The 19,139-nt window shown below is 31.0% G+C and overlaps 1 protein-coding gene and 1 long non-coding RNA gene across 2 annotated transcripts in view; both read right to left on the bottom strand.

Moving 5' to 3' along the window:
• Nucleotides 1-19,139, bottom strand: part of LOC115875511 (protein gone early) — a 130,417-nt gene that overhangs the window by 13,403 nt on the left and 97,875 nt on the right. The window contains exons 5-8 of the mRNA XM_030890986.1: nt 15,696-15,907; nt 8,355-8,552; nt 7,911-8,142; nt 1,445-1,662 (exon numbers count right to left, since the gene is read on the bottom strand). Coding sequence (XP_030746846.1) covers nt 1,445-1,662; nt 7,911-8,142; nt 8,355-8,552; nt 15,696-15,907 — 860 coding nt within the window. The remainder of the gene's footprint in view (nt 1-1,444; nt 1,663-7,910; nt 8,143-8,354; nt 8,553-15,695; nt 15,908-19,139) is intronic.
• On the bottom strand, nt 2,663-4,722 carry LOC115875515. Its single transcript, XR_004049017.1, has 2 exons — nt 4,635-4,722; nt 2,663-3,021 (listed from the first exon to the last, which is right to left on the bottom strand). It is a non-coding gene; the product is annotated as an uncharacterized LOC115875515 (long non-coding RNA).

Genomic DNA, 19,139 nt, shown 5'->3' with positions numbered 1-19,139 from the left:
CGTTTTTTGACCTAAAAATGACGGAAATGTATACTTTTTCACTCAGTAGTTTTATATATAATAGGTACGGAGGAAAAGTTATTACTCTTCAAAACAGTTAAAACACATATAGGTGGCGCCCCCTACAAATAGGAGTCATATTGACATCAAAATAAAATTTCTCATGTCAAAAACCTGCCAGACACCAATTTTCATCCAAATATTAATGTTACTTCAGAAATTATTTGGAAAAAATCGAAATAAAAATGAAACTTCCACGCTCTGTATCTCCGAAACTAAGCATTTTAGGACATATATTTATACGAACTTTTTTTCTTATTTTTATCTGCAGGATATGCTGCCGAAGTTACCCGAGTACAATTCGGACCACCCTGTATTATGTGTTTCAGAGAGCATTTTCTCCACACAAGAATGTTTAATTTTCTGAAGTGGATATAATGCAACTGAAACACGAATGTAATACAAAGTCTTATCCACACACTTATCCAACACAAATTTATTTAAAAAAATTATTTAAAATTATAAAAATTTGATAGGAAAAATTAGCAGCAAGTATATTGATACAAACAAAAGCTTGATACAAGTAAAATTCGGAATTTGAAAAGAATTTGCAATTTTTTTTTTGAAACCCACCGAGAAATGCAAACAGATGATGGTATGCCTGCAGCAATATTTGCGGAGACTCAAGAAGCAACTACCAACTACCCATTTACTAGGGTTGCCAACTTTCAAAACAAAAGATAGGGGGCGAAAGGGTAAAAATAAACAGCACAGGCAAAACATTTTTTGAAACCTCGCCCAAATGTCTAAAATTTACCAAAAAGTTATATCAACGGTATGCGATTGGTTATTATATTGTATCTTTCTTACTTTCTTACAAATATTTATACTAAAAACAACTTGTTAAAATAAAACGAACCATTTTCAACCAAACTTTTTTTTCAAAACACAGCTAACAGTAAGTGAACATAAATTAAATATGTTTATCGTTTTCACAAAAAATTATTGTACATAAATACCTATTTCTTCATTTTCTTTTCTGTACAAACGAGTAGCGAAAGACACAGATTAGCAATTTTTTAAAGCATTGTAGCGATGGATATATATTTTTTAGATTTTGAGTTTGGTATGTAAAAAAGAGGACTTTTTCTCTTAGTTGCATTAAGTAATCTTTTAAGAGTTGCATTATATCCACAAGAGAAAAAAGAGGACAATGAGATCAAAAAGAGGTTTGTCCTCTGGAACAGAGGACGGCTGGCAACACTAATTTGCTGCCTGCGAAGTCTAGAGAAAATTAGGAAAAATGTTTATTCCACTAGTAGAAGAAAGTTATTTTATCCCACTATTGGATAAAACATTACTTTAAACGCTGCATTATGAGTGGATAAAACTCCCATTATTGTATGACTGTAGCTAAATATATTTTATGAAACTTTATACTAACTTTATTTTCCAAATGTTGATGTAACAAGGGTGAATTTTGAAATTTTTTCAGTTTTTGTTTTAAGACTTTCGAAATATCACTGAATATCGTGTTGACATTTTCTTTAGTAATATTTTTAATTGGAGAAGAATTTTCAAGTAGATATTCTGTAGCCAAACCCATGTGGGTTTTTATTAAACCGGCACAAAATTCCCAACGTTTTAATGGTGCCGATATCCCTGAAAATAATAAATATATTGTAACAAAATAGATATAAATAAATAAATAAAACATCACAATTCAAATAAATTTAATTTACAAAAAAATAACGTGTAACAGTAGCAAAATAAAAACACTAAATCACCACAATACACCAAAACACTTTTACTTTTACACTGGACGCGTGTTTCGCTAACCATGTTAGCATCATCAGCAGATGATTATAAACTCTATATACTAATATTTTGAGTTTGAGTTTATAATCATCTACTGATGATGCTAACATGGTTAGCGAAACGCGCGTCCAGTGTAAAAGTAAAAGTGTTTTGGTCATAGACTTAGAATAAAATATAGACTGAGCATCTCATTCATAAATAGCTGGAAGATGCGGACAGACAACGTCTTGTTATTGTTGTGTTATTGTTTTTGGCTCTAACGAGTGCGACACGAGCGATAGATAGGCTGTCTCCGTCGTAACGGTCGTTTCCTGACGGCTCTGCCGCCCAACGCAACACTGTCTTATGTTTTCTTCAGTGCACCTGCACTCTCCGTATCATAGGCGGGTATTTTTTTAATTTTAATGAAGCTATAATTCAATTAAAAATATATCGTATTTAAACTTTTTATATTATTAAGATTTAGGATAAAAGAAAATAGTTTAATATAAAGCAAAGTTTAGGACTTAGAAAAAAAATACGTCTTAGAGTCTAAAAACGATAAAAATAATAAAGTACGTGTTATAGAAGAAATTTTAATAATCGAAATTATTTAATTTTTGAAATTGATGATAAATTATTAATTTAATAAAATATTAATTTTAGTCAAACATTTACAACTCTAATATTAATCAAAACAGGATCTATTCTATAGATATAATAGAACAGAAAGAGAAAAAACTTTATAATTGTTTAATTTTTTTTTCCGGTAAAAGTGATGTCTTATTATGTAAATTAGAAAAAACAGGAATCTGTTCCATTAAAGCAAGCTTTTAGGAAGTGAATAAAATGAAAACTACATTTATTTAACTCGTTACTGTCTTTATTATAGAGTAAGTATAATAATGGTAATGGTGACTATACTTTATTCAATGGAAATATGCACCAAATTCAAACAAATATAAAAGGCATGAGTATAAACAGTATTACTACAGTAATATTGAACATTGGTTCAAAAATATTACATTAATATAATACAATATTACTGTAGGTATTACTGTCAACGTGCAAGCTTGTTTGAAGCTTGATGTATTTGTATGCGCTTGGTACATCTTGGCGTTGGAAAATGTATAGAAAATTATTAAGAAAAACTAGTACGTAATGGGGGATATCTTGATATACAGAGTGGTCGGAATTGTATTCAGGAAACTTTGGCAGCATAATCTGCAAATAAAATCAGTAAAAAAAATAGTATAAATTTATGTCCTAAAATGCTTCGTTTCAGAGATACAGAGTGTAGAAATTTCATTTTTATTTCGCTTTTTTCCAAATAATTTATGAAGAATGTATTGATTAATTCGTTTCCAAATATCTTGAGAACTATACTTGTGGCGAGTGTCAACAAGAGACCTTATTAAGTAAAAAACGTTGGAAATGTAAATTTTTCTCAGTAGTTTTATATAGATACAGACAAAAAGTATTACTCTTCAAATAACTTAAAAAATATGTAGGTGGCGCCCCCTATTAGTAAAAGTCAAATTGACATCTAAATCTAATTTTTCATGTCAAAAAACTCCCAAACGCCAATTTTCGTCCAAATATTGACGTCACTTCAGAAATTATTTGGAAAAAAATCGAAATAAAAATGAAACTTCTACACCCTGTATCTCCGAAACGAAGCATTTTAAAAACTTACAAGTTCATTTTTTTAGAAAGCCAATGCAACATTTCTGAGTTTCAAATAAAGATAAAAAACAGTAAAACATATAATAATAATATGTAAATTATTTTCTTGGATACATACATATATGGCAAATAATAACAGATTGTTTTATTAAAGATTTACGTTTTGGTTAATTCTAAAACTATCTTCAGATTATATGTGATATTACTTAAGTGATATTACATTATAAAAGAAAAAATGAAAATTATACCTTATAATCGAAAAAAAACGGCGTCAGCGATGGCTATGAAATGAAGATCGCTGTCATTTTATATGTAAAATTATATGGAGTATGTATCGATGGTTTTTTCCAAGCCAACTGGACGCCGTTTTTTTCGATCATACGGTATTACAAATTAATAATAGATTAACAGTCGAGAAAAAAAAAGAAAAAACTCTAGGTAAGTACTGGATAAATTTTAAAATGGCATATTTATTTTATCTTTGTTTAATATAAAAAAAACGAAATATCTACCTGGTTTACATAACCCTGTATAATTTGTGAAATAATAATGGACAAAAATGCAAGCGGTAAGAAAAATATTTACAAAAAATATGTACTTGTTTACATTTCTGGACCATTGTTCGTCATTTTTGTTATCATAATGGTGACCCTATCATAAAAACGTAGTTATTTCTATACCTGATGTGAAACTATAGGGAAAAAGTAATGTTTGTAAAATATTTTAGTCTTGAAAAAAAATAAGGAATGTTTGGTATTTTAAAATGTTTGGTAGCTTGTAATTTTTTCGACTTTCTCGATTGTTTATAGTTTATAATAAGCCTTAAAAATTGTTGTTTCATAATGGAATATCATTCTGGAATTCCTGTATGTTATTTTAGATTCTAAGGATGGTTTTAGAATAAAAAGAAACACATTTTTCATAAAAAAAAGCATTAAATTAACCAATGCCCAAGAAAATAATGTGTCTACTTCTTATGTACTTAATAATGTATCTACTCGTTATATTAATAACGAGGTTAGTAAGAACCTTTACGTAAATGATAAATATAAAAAATACAGATTTTCCAGGGTTTATAATTTACTAAATTATTATCTAAATAAGCGCCTTTCTACAACGCCACTGACGCCAAAATAGTAAATTTGACTTACCTGTGGAATGTTGTTCCAGGACTTAAATAGTCCAATTTCTTACAAATTTGGCACTGACGAACCATGTTTTATAGTTTTTAAATAAAAGTAATCAAAATAAACACTAAACCGACACTACACACTAAGAAAATCGAATCCAAAAAAATACAAAATCAAAACATCCAATAAAAACAATAAAATAGCCATGGCGAAACTGTGACAACAAGGTTTTACGACACGTGCTTTACTCTACTATGGCTCTACTACGAGAGAATAAAGAATGAACAGGCGACCCGGCGATTGATGGTGTTGCCAAATTGTAAAGAATTTGTCATTTTTAAATAGTCTCCGACTTATAATTTAGTAGTATAGGGACTATTTAATACATCTTTCTACTATTAAACACTACTTTATTAAAATACAGTTTTAATATCTCAATATATGTGTATAACAACAAAAAAAATATTAATAATATTTTAGACGTGACAACATAGGCTGGAGGCGAAAGACTCAGACGGCCGAGGTCAGCTGCACCCAGGAGTAAACATGTTTACAAAAATTAATATTGGACCGCGCTTAAATGTAAATAGTGTAGTCTATATTTTATTCTAAGTCTATGGTTTTGGTGTATTGTGGTGATTTAGTGTTTTTATTTTGCTGTGTAACACCAAAGGTTCCAACCCTCAACTGTAATCTTCGAGTGTAACAGTAGCCAAAAAAAAAAAATGAAATGACAATCTACGATAATTTTTATCGGGTCAATCCCTAATGTCACTTATTAAATTTTTAATGTTTTATAATTCAAAGGCTATTGCGACGCTTTTCATATTTCATTTTTTTTTTCGAAGCTACACAATTGAAATGGGAAGAAAAAGATCTTTCGAAATAACTTAAAATATGCAGGGTGTTGTATTAATATACAGGGCGTCCCAGAAATAAGTGCAAGTATTTTAAGGGGTGGTAGATCTCGATAAAAGAAACATATTTTCTCTTTATCGTTTTTCAAATAAGTCCAAAATAACGGAGTTATTTTACTTTGAAAATTTCCAAAAAATGATTTTTGCTCAAATTTTGAGAACCACTGCACCTTTTCTGGATTTTCTTTCTTGTAAATTTAATCTACTACCTATGTATGTTGCCATATTAACAAGAAATTATGTTTTTTAACTAAAAACTGAAAAAAATTCCAAAAAATGTTTCAAAAAATTTCGAATTTTCAAAAAAAAATGTTTTGAAAAAAAAACTCATAGATGTGTTTCTGGGGTTAGACTATACTACCAGTTAAAAAAACTTGCACTTATTTCTGGGACACCTTGTATATAAAAAAATAATAAGACTTACGAATCTGCATTAAAAGTGTACTGTTTGACCAGCGGATCTGTAGCTACGGAAGGAATGCGAGAAAAAAAAATCGATATTGCCACGTTTATCTATAAAATTGCAAAATTGCCAGACATGAACTATAAATTTAATATATTTTTATTATATATAATGTGTTTAACATATATTCTGACGTATATTACTAAGGAATTTTAACGTAGTTCATATTGTTCGATATGTTTTATTTAATAACTTATTTCTTTCATTCTGTATAATCTGCCTATTATGAAAGTTGAAGATTTTCAACGATATCATTGGCAAACCGGCATCGCCGCGCATGGCCGCCTATTCATCGAACATGATTGGCAAGTACGTCACAGGATTTGTTACCACGCGGTTGCTATGGCTTTACGCCTTTCCTATTCGCTTGCTTTATCCCCAACTTCACGGTCTCTTCTGAAAAGAGTAGGAATATTGAATACTTGAAATATCCAGTGGCGGTGTCATTTTTTTGATCATTATTACTTTATTTCATTATTTTATACCGGTTATCCTAAACTTTATTCCTATATTTTTAGTATATTTATATTATTTGATAGTTAAGTTGTGTTTTATTGTTTTGTTATCTTGTTATAATATTTTTCGTTCGTAGTTTTTAATTATTAATATCAAGTTTGATCGTATATTTGTGTTTTAAAACGAATAAATTTGTTAAGGGTAAGACGCTACATAGTCAGACAAGAGAAATAATAGCTAATTTATATAGGTAAGTTAATAATAACGTGGATGAAATCTCATTTGGTTTATTTTTGTGTTCATAATAGGGTTTGCGATGAAGAAGCTACAGAGAGTTCACTTGAGTTGCCGCTTAAACGTAAACTTGAGCGGATATTTCTTTATACCGGAGTTAGCGTATCGGCTATAAAAATTCACACAGAAGATAAAAAAAAGGCTGGAAAACTAACCCCGATAAATGATATCCCCTCTGGAAAGAAACGACCACGTGAGACTGCTGTCGAAAAGCTCAACGACTTTTCGAAGTGGTCAGGAATTTGATAAATAGATTTTATCTCGAATTCAAACTCGTCCCCACAATTAGAAAGCTTTTGCAAAATTGCAGGAAGAATCGAATTTTCCTTTTGCAGGGAAACGCTTAGGGGTTATTAAATCAAATGAATTTTTTTGGCGTAAATGTTAAAAATAACAGATAAATATTAATGGAGCGGCCCATTATATTGCAGAGAGAGATATAAATATATATACGCGAAATTTGAAAATATAGCCAAGTATTATCTATTTGGATGTAACATATGGGTAGACAATGACCTAACCTTTAAAAACTGCTGGCGGAGCTGATACCATATCTGGTGTAATAGGCAACATCAGATCTACTGATGAGTAAAATTATGTTTTGTTTGCGCTTCCAAAGTTAACTATTTTCAAGATTTTTTTGCTGGAAATAGTTATATCTAAAATTATGTATTATAGAAAAAATATAGTTAGTACAGATATATAAATAAATATACCTCAAGACTCAGTCTTGATCATCTGCTGATGGCAGACATGGTTAGCGAAACGTGCGTCCAGTGTAAAATTAAAAGTGTTTTGGTGTATTGTACTGATTTTAGTGTTTTATTTTGCTGTGTAACACCAAAGGTTCCAACCCCAGCTGTAATTATTTCTTCTATTATATTAACAACACAATAATAAAATGATTCAAAATATTTAAGGGAGCTTTAATAAAAGCTTTTAGTGTTTATCTGCTAACTCAACAGTAACGATTCAAACAGCATAAAGTTTTTTGAAAAAAATTATTAATCTGAGTATTATATTTATGATACACATTATTTTCATATAACACCGTACGCCCATGCCTATTTTATGAATGAAATTGGGCATGTTTTGTTTACAACTGCGTTCCCCTGCCGATACCCCGTAGCTACAGATCCGTTGGTCACACTATATGCATGTCCTTACCGAAAAGTTCTGAATGAAAAGAATCCAACGTAGACGTATAGCGATTGGCCAAATACGGGAAATAATTTCTTACTAAGGTCCAAATTAAGTAGCCGTTCATTGTTCTTTGATCTGTGGTCGAAATTATTTGGGACATGGCTGCCAGATAATCCAAGGAAGTAACTATAACTTCTGTATTTTCTGTAATGTTGGCTTTGAGATACATGTTTTGCAGAATATCATAAAAAGGAACCTAAAGAACATAAAAAGTTTTAGTCTGACAGTCAGACACAGACCCACGCAAGAGATTTTTAACTGACTGATGTAAATGGGCATCATTAGAGGCATTGCGTCTTAATTCAGTTCAAGTAAAATGAACCGTTTTTTTTGTCTACACACAAGGTTTTACCTGAAACGGTTTGACTGAACAGGTAAAACGTTATGTGTAGACGGGGCTTTACTTACCATGTTGTCTTTTAGTTCTGACAGAGTGAAGGCATTATAAGTAGTTATGGGGTGACGCAGTGAAGCTCTATCTGGAGTAATTTCTGCCAATCTTTTTTCATAACTGAACATATCCTCGGCAAATTTGGAAGCCTCTGTCTTAGTGGTACTTAAATGTATCACTACATCTCTGATATATTTTATATAGGCCACACGAATCTGAAAAAAATATTTGATTCTTTGTAATTGATTAATTGTTATTTTTAGTTTACAAAATGTTATCAAACTAAACTATACCATTGAGATGGCTTGAAATTGAAGATTCCTGTTATTTTATATCATATGATCGAAAAAAAGGCGTCAAAGACGGTTGGGGAATAAAAATTTGTAAAAATTTTGGCAAGGTCAAGCACTAGCTTAAATTGAGATATGATTTTTAAAGGGTCTAAATTAAAATTCGAGAAGAACAATTTTTGTGTGTTTGGAAACATTGTATTCTTTTTTAATCTTTCTGTAATTAGTGCTAATTTTTGACAAGTTTTTTAACAAATTTTAGTAAATGATGTTTAGAGAATGATCATCGATTTCGTCATTCCCTGCCGTCTTTGACACCGTTTTTTTTCGATCTTACTATATAAATAAATAAATGCTTTTATTGTCAAAAAATTTTACAATTTGTAGACAAAGGAAAAGTATACAAACAAAAGAGAATACAAAACAAGTATACAAATTACATTGTCAGTCTTATTGTTTAAAATTAACATTTATAAATGTTTACAATGTCAAAGAATAAAAGAATAAAAATAAGATTCAAACATATTTAGTAACTTTATAGTAAATACAGGGTTGTTCACCACATACGACACGGAATATTGTAGCTAAACGATTAGATTTTTACAAATTGTAAGTTTTGGGTTCGTTGAAGGACTATTAGAGCTACAATTTAAAAATATTTTTACAAGATACAGAGTGTCCCAAATAAATAAAAAATATCAAAGTTCATTTTTTTAATTGGAACACCCTGTATATTATTGCATTTTTAGTTTCTATGATTAAAACGTTTTTGAAATATTTTCAATTTTGTAAAATTGCAGTATAAATTTTAAGGCTTCATTTCTCCGAGGGTATCAAAGTTTTTAATACTAAATATTTACTGAAGTTTATTTATTGATCAGTTATTGTGTTGCAATAATAAAAATTTTACTACCTAATACAGAGTGTCTAAATATTTATTTTAAATAATTATTAGCTTTAAATGGCAATAACTTGTTTAATTTAAACGGAACACCCTGTATATTTTATGAGAATCAGATGCACAATTTAATTGTCTATCAAATTGTATTATACCATTTTTTACCTATCTCTTCAAGCTTCCGTAGAAAATGCATTTTCTTGTAATTTAGAACTCATTTATCAATATATCCATGAAATACTGACATTTTATATTATTTTTAAAGATGTACCAAATTTTTAAAGAGTACAGATACTAATATTGTCAATATAGTTCGTTTATTTCATTAAAAAAATTAAAAAAAAAACGGTTTAAATGTTTGTTTTAAGAGGACCAATTAATATGATTCCAGTATTCAAACTACATTAATTGACTGTTTGCGCTGATTAATAGTAATTGCTCCAAATACTAAAAAACTAAATTATTTATGTATCTTAGACAGTGTAGTAAAAAAACTAACACCTTAAAAATTATATATTTCATTTTTTGACGAATGCCTATTTATAACAACAGAGACGTTCATTTTCATAACTTATTATTATATTGATTTCTGATTCAAATCCACATTTATTTACAATAATTTATTAACGAACACAATTAAGTACGTAATTAATTAGTATTTGGGCGGAAATACTGGTGGTATATTTAATTAATGGTATACTCTTTTATATAGATTTAAATAGTTTTCTTTTTGCATACAAATCGGCTAGTAATATCATCGTTTTACTAAAAACGATAATATTACTAGCCTGTACATTTTGTACATTTGTTGTTTTAAAAACAATCTAAAATGTCAATATTCCATGGGTATATTGATAAATGAGGTCTAAATTATAAGAAAATGCATTTTCTACGAAAACTTGAAGGGATGGATAAAAAGTGGTATAATACAGTTTGATAGACAATTAAATTGTACATCTGATTCTCATAAAATATACAGGGTATTCCATTTAAATTAAACAAGTTATTGCCGTTTAAAGCTAGTAATTATTTAAAACAAATTTTTAGACACTCTGTATAAGGTAGTATAATTTTTATTATTGCAACACAATAACTGATCAATAAATAAACTTCAGTAAATATTTAGTATTAAATACTTCGATAGCCTTGGAGAAATGAAGCCTTAACATTTATACTGCAAATTTACAAAATTGAAAATATTTCAAAAACGGTAAGGTTTAAGTGTAATACACCTTAATCAAATTTACATTTATTTTAATCGTAGAAACTAAAAATGCAATAATATACAAGGTGTTCCATTTAAAAAAATACAACTTTGATATTTTTTATTTATTTGGGACACTCTGTATCTTGTATAAATATTTTTAAATTGTAGCTCTTATAGTCCTTCAACGAACCCAAAACTTACAATTTGTAAAAATCTAATCGTTTAGCTACAATACTTCGTGTCGTATGTGGTGAACAACCCTGTATAGTAATAGCAAATATTAGACCAGTGTTTACAAGATCAAATTCGATTATCAAAATATAAGTCATTTACGGCGTAGAAAGTCTTGTCTAGTAAATAAGATTTCAATGCTTTGCGAAATGAAGAAATGATGTTATGGATTTGATTTCAAAAAGCAGGTGATTGTGCATTTTTTTCGAGTTGTATAATATTGAACCTTTAACTAACTCTGGGCGTGGGGTAGGTAGATAAAGATCTTGCTCCGCGTTCCTGAGTGGATAAGTCTGAGACGGCCTTTCTTGAGAAGCTGATACATGCTTACATATTAGGCAAACGGATTCAAACATAAATAAGGAAGGAAGAGTTAATATTTTCAATTTTTTAAAAAGTCCTGGCAATGAGTTCTGCTGTTTAGTCCCAGTGAATATCGAACAGCTCTCTTCTGGACCTTGAAAATGCGGTCAAATTGAGTCGCACAACACGTACCCCAGAATGGAAGGGCATATCTGAGGTGTGAGTCAAAAAGTGCATAAGAAACAGTTCTAGAAACTAACAAGTTAAACTCCTTAGAAACAGATCTTAATGCAAAACAGGCAGAGCTTAATTTTTTCGACAAAGCATCGACATGCATGTCCCATTTTAGATAATTGTCTACAATATATCTACAGGGGGTTTCAAAAGAAATGCGAAACAAACTGAACTTTAAGGGGTGATTCGTTGGTAAAAATAAAGGGTAGTTACCAACCATAAAAAGGAATAATAAGCTATTTATGCAGAGTGATTTTACATACATACTACATACATAATACATACATTTGATTACAGTGATTTTAAACATTGTTTAAAATCACATTTTTTACCCTGCATACAAGTTTTGCATATCCCAGTGGCAAATGTCGATAGCGAACGAGCTTTTTCAGCCTATGGAGATATTCTCTCCCCTAGACATTGCAGACTTTCTCCTGAAAACGTTGAAGTTATGATGTGTATGTATTTTGGAGATGATTGTTCGGATTGGGTTGTCGAAGATGATGTTGAAACTTAGCTTTTTTATGAGATTAATATTTGATAATATTATTAAACTTTTGTTATCTTGTCACAGATCTTGTTAAGATGTTTTATAGTTACCAAAAAATGACATTGTCTAAATATAATACATAGGCCAAACAGGTAGAAATTTAGATATAAGGATTAAAGAACATGTAAAGTCTATTAATAATCTCCAGCATAGTTCTGGTCTTGCAACTCATTGTATAGTAAATAATCACAAAATTAATGTAAACTCAATTAAGTTACTACACAGAGAAACAAAAGGTAGACGCTTAAATTACATTGAACAGTTAGAAATACTAAAATCTGTTAAAAACGAAAATAATGTTAACGACCAACAAGGATTTCTAAACACATTTTTTATTACCCCTATTGTAAACTCTCTGAACCCACCCCCATAGCAAATATATATATAGTTATACAGTGTAGTTAGACGATTAGTTCTTAAAAAACTCTTGAAAAAGGCCTAACAAGCCGAAACATATATGTAGAGTTAAAGTTACTCTTATTAAAAGTTTTTTGAAACATCTAAAAGCGTGCTTTATTAAAATACTAATATTTCAACGATGTTTCATAAGGAACCAACCACAGCTTCAGTTCAATTTAATAAATATAATATGTTGCGTTTTGTGAAATCTGGTGTTTTTTTCTGTTTTTAAAAACCTTTAACGAAAATACCGACATTTATGCAATTTTTTACGTAAAAACAGAAAATTACTTTTCTAGGAGCATTTTTTTCGCATAATAAGTAACTTTTTAACGCATAATAGCCGCATAATGAGCCATTTTTGGGCGCATAAAAGCCGCATAATATAACAAAACTTTCGCATAAAATAGGGGGTTGTAAAATGTATAATCTGCACATCTCTATGAATATCATCGATATTCATTTCGAGTCCTCCGGCATTTGGACGTACTGTATATATTTCGGTGACAAAGTGCCCCCTGTGGATGTTACAAGAAAATATAATATATTCGAATTTCTCCGAGAGTTATGCAAAAGGGCATCGTTCCCATAAATTGTCGAATTACGCGGGCCGGGTGTTTTTACACGTACGTCCCGAAAAAAGTGAAACCGCAACGAACCGGAAAAAGGTAAAAATATCGATTGCATCTCAACCGCGATCGACAATAATCGACGACCAAGCCCTTGCGGACGGGAAATTTCTCTTTCGCATGCTTTTATACCACCGGTTAGTGTTTTTTCTCATTAACTTTTCTTCGGTATCGATATTATTTAATGTCACTAACAAATTGGATGGATTGGATTTTTAATTAAGTTTAATTGCGTATCACCACAAATGCCATATTATGCAGTAGGGTGTCCGTTATTTCTCAAGTTGAATTTTTTTTTGCTGCCGCCCTCTGAAATTTTAGATTTTGCTCTAAAAAATTATCCAACATAAATAAGTTCTTAATTTTTAATTTAAACAGTGTCGGAATCATGATATTTTTCTCATTTAAATAACATGGGATTATCTGATCTTTTGAATTTAATTTTTTATCTCCAAAGCAAATGAACCTACAGCTTACAAAATTTTACGCTCTACAAAAAGGTCTCTCTGATTTTTTCCATAAAAACATTCCTTTAAAAGTTATTCGCGGTAAAAGTTATGCACATAGTTTATAATCATATTTTTCTATCATTCACTACGTGTTTAAGAGTTTTCCGAAAAACTCACCGGTTTTTAAATAAAAAATATTTTAATATTTGAGGGATAGTTTCACCCCTTAGAATTCGAGTTTCCCGAATTCGAAAAATCCCTTCTTATCGAACCTCTACACTCTAAAGTCAATATGTTTTCCAAAAATCAGCTTTTTACGTCAAGCTCTTTAAGCAGGATCGTGATTAATCAATGATCAGATCTCTCGAAACACCCTGTATACATTTTTAAAAAATCTTAAAATATGTAAAAAAACAAAATAAAATATACGTGTTTAAGCGTTTTGCGGAAACTTGACCGTTTTTTAAATAAAAAATATTGTAATATTTGAGGGGTGCTTTCACCCTCTTGGAACTGGAATTTCGAAAAATCCCTTCTTATCGAACCTCTACACCCTAGAATCAACCTGTATGCCAAAATTGAGCTTCTTACGTTGAGTGGTTTGAACAGGATCGTGATTAATCAGTATGTCAGTCACTTAAGGATTTTATATATTAGTATAGATAGATGATCGAAAAAAAACGGCGTCAGCGATGGCTATGAAATGAAGATCGCTGTCATTTTACATGCAAAATTATATGGGGAATGTCATCGATCGTCATTTCCAAACCAACTGGACACCGTTTTTTTTTCGGGGAGATCGGTATTAATACCATTATAAACCTACCTAAGTTCGAAATTATATATGCAGAATTTCGATTTCTTATTTTGACGCATGGGACATTTTTTAAATGTAAAATCAAATATTTATATATTCAATATTCCCAAAAAGAGATATCGACAGATTATTTATTTTCACTTTTACTTTAATTTTGTTTTCATTTCCTCCAGCTAAATTCCAGCAATACTTGATTTTTCATCAAGAATTACTAAATACATCAAATATTTCCACTTATTGCTTTTTAAATTAGATATACTCGAAGATATGTATTTATTTCCTTAAGTTGGTCATTAACCCTAGACTATTTAGTATGTGGAGTTTAGGGTGCTTATAAAATTCTAATGGCACAAAAACAAGATTAATAGTTATTTTTTATACAAGACGATAAAATGGTATTTTATCGTCGAAGAAGATTAATTCACGAGCGATGAAATCGCGAGTGAATTAATTTCGGTACACGATAATGCAATTTTATCGTCGTGTATAAAAAAATATTTTTTTCCATAACGAGTTACGTTTTAAAAAATATTCAGAAATTATTATTTCAAGGAATTTATTACGAGTAGAAAAAATATTGTGCTGGTTTGGCGTTGGTTTATATGTAATTTGACAAATAAAAAAAACTGTCTCTTTAGTTGTCAGTTTTGAGTCAATATTTTTTAATTCTCTTTCGTGTCGATTGCTGATTGAATTGGAGCCAGAAATGGCTCAAAACAAAATAAGTAAATTACCAACAGATATTCAGGCTGAGGCGACAAACGCCATATCCAAACTACTTCCTTTTAAATCCCGAATAACTTATGAAAAGGAATACAAAAATTTCCAAAAATGGAAGCAATTAAAAAACGTGCGGGAAGAAATAAAGTTTTTAACCTATCCTCACTCCTTGCGGTTAAAGTACTATTTTATCATCTACTACTAGTTGAAGCCTGGCGCATCCGCTACGACGCGACATCAGGAAAAAAAATACTTATTTTTTATAAATTAAATGAAAAACAAAAAATCCGGCGACGACAGTTTTTAGAAGAGCCAATTAACTATCTTTTAGTAAAAAAAGCAAATTTCTAGAGCAAATCGTTACTTCAGTAGAGACGACACAGATAAACATTAACATTTTATATATGTAGATTTTTGATAGATATAAGTCAATTTTAACAGTTGCTATGGAAAAAAATATTTTTTATTGCAGTATCCTTGGTTTTGCAAAAAAGAACCACCTGGAGCTCGAAACTACCTTTAGGCAGTACCCACAGTTACTAATTAAACGAAAAACCCCTCAGCTACAACCAAAATAAAACAATGTGTTCTTCTAAACTAAATTTTAGTACATTTTGTATCTCAAACTTACTGGATCATCGCGATCTCTATAGTAGTACTCCTTATCGGGCAGACCTAATCCCGATGGAGATAACCTGATGGAGTAGGAATCCGGCGAATGTGGATCAGGTTCCACGTGGACCTTGAAGAAAGGCGATACTCCATAATGAACTTGCAGTTTTGTGATCACTTCAACCCCGTTAAATTCCTCTATGTTCCAGTTACCTGTGACATACCATCCACCTGCAAAGAAGAATAATATTAATTAATAAAATTATATAAGGATTCTTGCCACTTAACTGCTAATATAGAAATTTAATTCTACGCTGTGTTTGTCATAATGCGGATCAACCTGCTCTCACTACCGGTTTCGGAGCCCTACTCCATCATCAGGTGAGCTTGGGAGATCCACAAAATGACAACCACAGCGCAGAGATAGTTAATTCCGACTTGTCGGAAAGTATCGGTTAGATATTAAGTCCCGAACGGGAGATAGCGGCCTGCGTGCAATGGTAGTACTTTCGTACCACCGAGGCGCAACTATCGATAGTAAAAGGATGATAAAAAGGCTTTTTTTCAGGCAAGCCAAATTATAAAATAGAAAACAAATTTATTGCAGTAGAGGTATACAATAAAATTATATAAGGATTCTTGCCACTTAACTGCTAATATAGAAATTTAATTCTACGCTGTGTTTGTCATAATGCGGATCAACCTGCTCTCACTACCGGTTTCGGAGCCCTACGCCATCATCAGGTGAGCTTGGGAGATCCACAAAATGACAACCACAACGCAGAGATAGTTAATTCCGACTTGTCGGAAAGTATCGGTTAGATATTAAGTCCCGAACGGGAGATAGCGGCCTGCGTGCAATGGTAGTACTTTCGTACCACCGAGGCGCAACTATCGATAGTAAAAGGATGGTAAAAGGCTTTTTCAGGCAAGCCAAATTATAAAATAGAAAACAAATTTCTTGCAGTAGAGGTATATAATAAAATTATATAAGGATTCTTGCCACTTAACTGCTAATATAGAAATTTAATTCTACGCTATGTTTGTCATAATGCGGATCAACCTGCTCTCACTACCGGTTTCGGAGCCCTACTCCATCATCAGGTGAGCTTGGGAGATCCACAAAATGACAACCACAGCGCAGAGATAGTTAATTCCGACTTGTCGGAAAGTATCGGTTAGATATTAAGTCCCGAACGGGAGATAGCGGCAATGGTAGTCATTTTGTGGATCTCCCAAGCTCACCTGATGATGGAGTAGGGCTCCGAAACCGGTAGTGAGAGCAGGTTGATCCGCATTATGACAAACACAGCGTAGAATTAAATTTCTATATTAGCAGTTAAGTGGCAAGAATCCTTATATAATTTTATTATATACCTCTACTGCAAGAAATTTGTTTTCTATTTAATATTAATTAAGTTATACTCACAAATTTTATTATGTACATTCTTAAAAAAAATAAATAAAAACATAATAAATAGCGTGTCTCATTTAAAAGAAACATAGAAGTTTCAGTCATATTTCCAAAAACACAGCTCCCAGCGAAAATCTATTTACGCCACTGGATTGAAGTTTTCACCTTTTCGATAAGTTATGAAATAACCAAGATACAAAGGTACAATTTAGGAACTAAGGGGCTTAGGATAAATCTGTGTGTAGTAGGTATCTTTAGATTCCTAAAAAAGTAACATAGTCATGTAAAAACCGCGTCTTTGTATAGTCATAAACGAGAAACCCTGTATAATACACAAAAATGGTACTACTAGTACCAGGGTGGTACTACTGTACAGGGTGGATCAAATTGGAAGCCTTTAAAGGGAAACACATTTTTCTATAGGAGATAGACAAAAACTAATATCGGTGTCTGGAGCTCAATTTTTATCAAAAACAAGTTGGTGAAAACTGCACATCGATATCTGTTACTGTTTCGGAGGTGTTTTTCAAAAATGTGCATTTTTAACAAATCGCTATAACTTTTTTGCTAAAGAAAATATTGTATTTTGATGAAAACATTTCCAAAGCACCTTTTTATGTAGAATTTAATGGTTTAAGTATTTTTTTTTAATTTAATAATTTAAGAGTTATCAACAGAAAAATTGATTTTTTTATTTGGGTCACCCTGTATATTCTTAATTAACTGAAAAGAACTTAAAATTACCTTTCAAAAAATATAGCACACTTGATATTTTGTTAAAGTCCCTTTCGAAATTCTTAACTAGCAGGCTTTGGACCCCTTATTGATGATCTGCCCCTAATGGAACTAGAAAACATATTTTTTCATCAAGACGAGGCACCGCCCCAGAACGTTAAAGTTCAATATCAGCAAATTTTTGCAACCGATTTCGAGAATAATTGAATAGCTAACCAAGTTCCCAGCCGTTGGCCACCGAGACTACCGGACTTAGTGTCTATGGATTTTTATCTTTACAAAAGATTAAAGGGTCTTATTTTTCACCCCTACTGAGTTAATGAATTCCGGGTGAAATGTTCAAAAACGGTCCCGTCTGTCCATAACAGAAGACGGTCCACATGTCGAGCACCTGTAGCAAAATATCATGTCTTGGTTTGCTATTATTTTTTATTGTTATTAGATATAGTTTAAATGTGTTGATGTTGTTAAATATAGTTTAAATTGTTATAAAATTCTGCATCTCTCACTGCAAATATTATTTTCGTTTTAATGGCTGCTCACAGCTAGAATTTTTCTGCATTACAGCCCGCGCGCGGCGCTGTTCAATGTCTACTTATTCAAAGTGGGCGAATTTCTAAAATCCTATATCTCGAAGAGGAATCGAGCAAAATATCAAGTACGCTATATTTTTGGAAAGGTAATTTTAAATTCTTTTCAATGAATTAAAAATATACAGGGTGTCCCAAATAAAAAATCAATTTTTCAGTTGATAACTCATAAATTATAAATTTAAAAAAAATATACTTAAACCAGTAAATTATAGGTAAAAAGGTGCTTTGGAAATATTTTCATAAAAATTCAAAATTTTCCATAGCAAAAAAGTTACGGCGATTTGTCAAAAATGCACATTTTTGAAAAACACCCCGTAACTCCGAAACGGTTACAGATATCGACGTGCGGTTTTCACCATTATGTTTCTGATAAAAATTGAGCTCCAGACATCGATATTAGTTTTCAGCTATCTCCTATAGAAAATGGCGTTTCCCTTTAAAAGCGTCCAATTTGACCCACCCTGTACATTCTGTATAAAAATTCACATAAGTTTTTATAAGTCCTAAAGAGGCATAGGGATACCTTGATATCATAAGGGGTACTGTCCCAAAGTAGCCTTTTTATCTACACACCCCTTGCTTTCAAATTAATTATTTAAAACTTCTTGTGATTGTCAGTTGATCGGTCAATGACTCAACATATTTTAGACAGTGTCTACTAAATTTAAACTACCTATCTGATTATTATCTCGGATAATAATAAATTACCATACGTAATTGA

This window comes from Sitophilus oryzae, unplaced genomic scaffold (assembly GCF_002938485.1).
Source record: "Sitophilus oryzae breed Bouriz unplaced genomic scaffold, Soryzae_2.0 scaffold_1389_pilon_pilon, whole genome shotgun sequence".
In the NCBI taxonomy this organism is placed as follows: domain Eukaryota; kingdom Metazoa; phylum Arthropoda; class Insecta; order Coleoptera; family Curculionidae; genus Sitophilus; species Sitophilus oryzae.
Note: the sequence above shows the minus strand (reverse complement) of the source record. Positions and strands in the feature narration are given on the sequence as shown.